The sequence below is a fragment of the Galeopterus variegatus genome, unplaced genomic scaffold (assembly GCF_000696425.1).
Source record: "Galeopterus variegatus unplaced genomic scaffold, G_variegatus-3.0.2 Scaffold66347, whole genome shotgun sequence".
In the NCBI taxonomy this organism is placed as follows: Eukaryota; Metazoa; Chordata; class Mammalia; order Dermoptera; family Cynocephalidae; genus Galeopterus; species Galeopterus variegatus.
In genome coordinates this window covers 1-1736 of record NW_007792458.1, presented here as the reverse complement: position 1 = coordinate 1736, position 1736 = coordinate 1, and the positions used below count along the sequence as shown (strand labels likewise).

Genomic DNA, 1736 nt, shown 5'->3' with positions numbered 1-1736 from the left:
TCCTTAGAGGCAGTCAATAAAGACTGCTGGCTACATAGCAAAGCCCTATTTATAATACAGAAAATTAGAAGTATTTAAAGTAGATATTAGTTCAGTGAAAATTGATTGTACTTAACTCATAGTTAGCAATTCATTTGGATGTTCACCCTGGCTGATTTTTACCGTGTTAATTTTATGATTTGTAGAATGGGGCAACCTTACTAATATTTACTACAGATCCTCTAATAATTGAAACCATTGACTACCCTACCAGAAAGCATGACTTTCTTACTAATATTTACTACAGATCCTCTAATAATTGAAACCATTGACTACCCTACCAGAAAGCCTAATTGACTTCCTCTAATAATTGAAACCATTGACTACCCTACCAGAAAGCATGACTTTTGAAGCCTAATTTTGGGGCAGGAGTGTGAGGTTTATATAGTTTCTTCTACCATTTGTCTTCTCAAGACTGTTCTCTGCAAACACAAGTCATTTATACATGTATATAGGTAGGGAGATTCTAAGTCTATTTAGACAATTCTTTGTTTATTGTTTTGAAAATGCTTAATGTTAAAGTGTAATGGTTTTCTAAGTTTAGGTTTTTAGCTACACACAGATATTTATGGTGATTTTGACACTTCTTATTAGCTATAAATAATCTCTTAAATGCTATAGAAATAATATCACCATGTTTTCTTATATCTACGTGAAAATAGTGCCAGTAGCTCTATATCTTTTGACTTACTTTTTCAGTTGCAGCAATGAATATCTGATGATTCCTGCTTTCACCTTTACCCTTCTCCCATGGGTTATATTTGTAAAATGATTAATCCATGTTAATAGTACCTTTAAGGTTATGAAACTACAAAATCAGTTGATTTATAATGGGATTGAACCTGGAACCTTTGTCCAGATTAAAACTCTAGGCAACTAAGTTTAAAATAATAAACGCGCTAAAATTTTTATTTAAGGTTCATTGTTGTAAAGCAGAATTTATAACAATAAGTTGGAGGAAGATTTATGATATTCTTTTTTCCAGTGGGATTTGCTTATGAAATAAAAGGACAGGGAGGCAAAATATTATGTATTTTCCTGAGGCAACAATATTAGAGGTTCCAGTGTACAGTTAATTCATTAGATCTTTTTGGATGAACTTATTGTTAGTTGATCTTAACTACCAAGTTAGAGTTAAGACATCATGCCTTTTTCTCCACGAAATTTGCCTTATTTTTTATGCTTAGATTATTTAGCTTAGTGAGGCAGTTTTTTAAATCTAAATAGAGACTTTGGGTTAGAAGCATGAGCTGACAAACTGGATTTTAAACATGAGATTTGCTGTCTGAAAGATTGATGATTTTCTTCATGTTTGTTTTTCACTTCAAAATGTTTGCCTTTCTTCCCAACCCAGTTAATACACTGTTAAATGTGAAATTAAGTGAGACAGAAAATGGCAAGCACGTCTCTATACTGGATCTACCTGGTGACATTCTTATCGTTCCTCAAGCCACCCTTGGGGGGAGAGTAAAAGGAAGAAACATGCAATATCACTCTAACTCTGGAAAAGAAGAAGGATTAGAACTTTATTCCCAATTTGTGAATCTATGTGAAAAAGAATTAGCTGCTAACAGCAAGTGTGCCGAAGCTGGGGTTGTAGTGGAACATGGCACTTTCGGGAACAGACAGGTGTTAAAGCTGGATACCAATGGACCATACACACACCTAATTGAGTTTTGAAAATTAAAAATTAGTTT

General features: G+C 33.4%; 1 protein-coding gene across 1 annotated transcript; it reads left to right on the top strand.

The window, feature by feature from the left end:
• Nucleotides 1-1368: 1368 nt before the first annotated feature.
• Nucleotides 1369-1719, top strand: LOC103584578 (probable D-tyrosyl-tRNA(Tyr) deacylase 2). Its single transcript, XM_008565523.1, has one exon. It carries the CDS (start codon nucleotides 1369-1371, stop codon nucleotides 1717-1719), a length of 351 nt encoding a protein of 116 aa, XP_008563745.1.
• Nucleotides 1720-1736: the final 17 nt, after the last annotated feature.

Coding starts and splice junctions, on each gene's coding strand:
- LOC103584578 (XM_008565523.1), top strand. CDS start 1,369: ATGTTTGCCTTTCTTCCCAACCCAGTTAATACACTGTTAAATGTGAAA.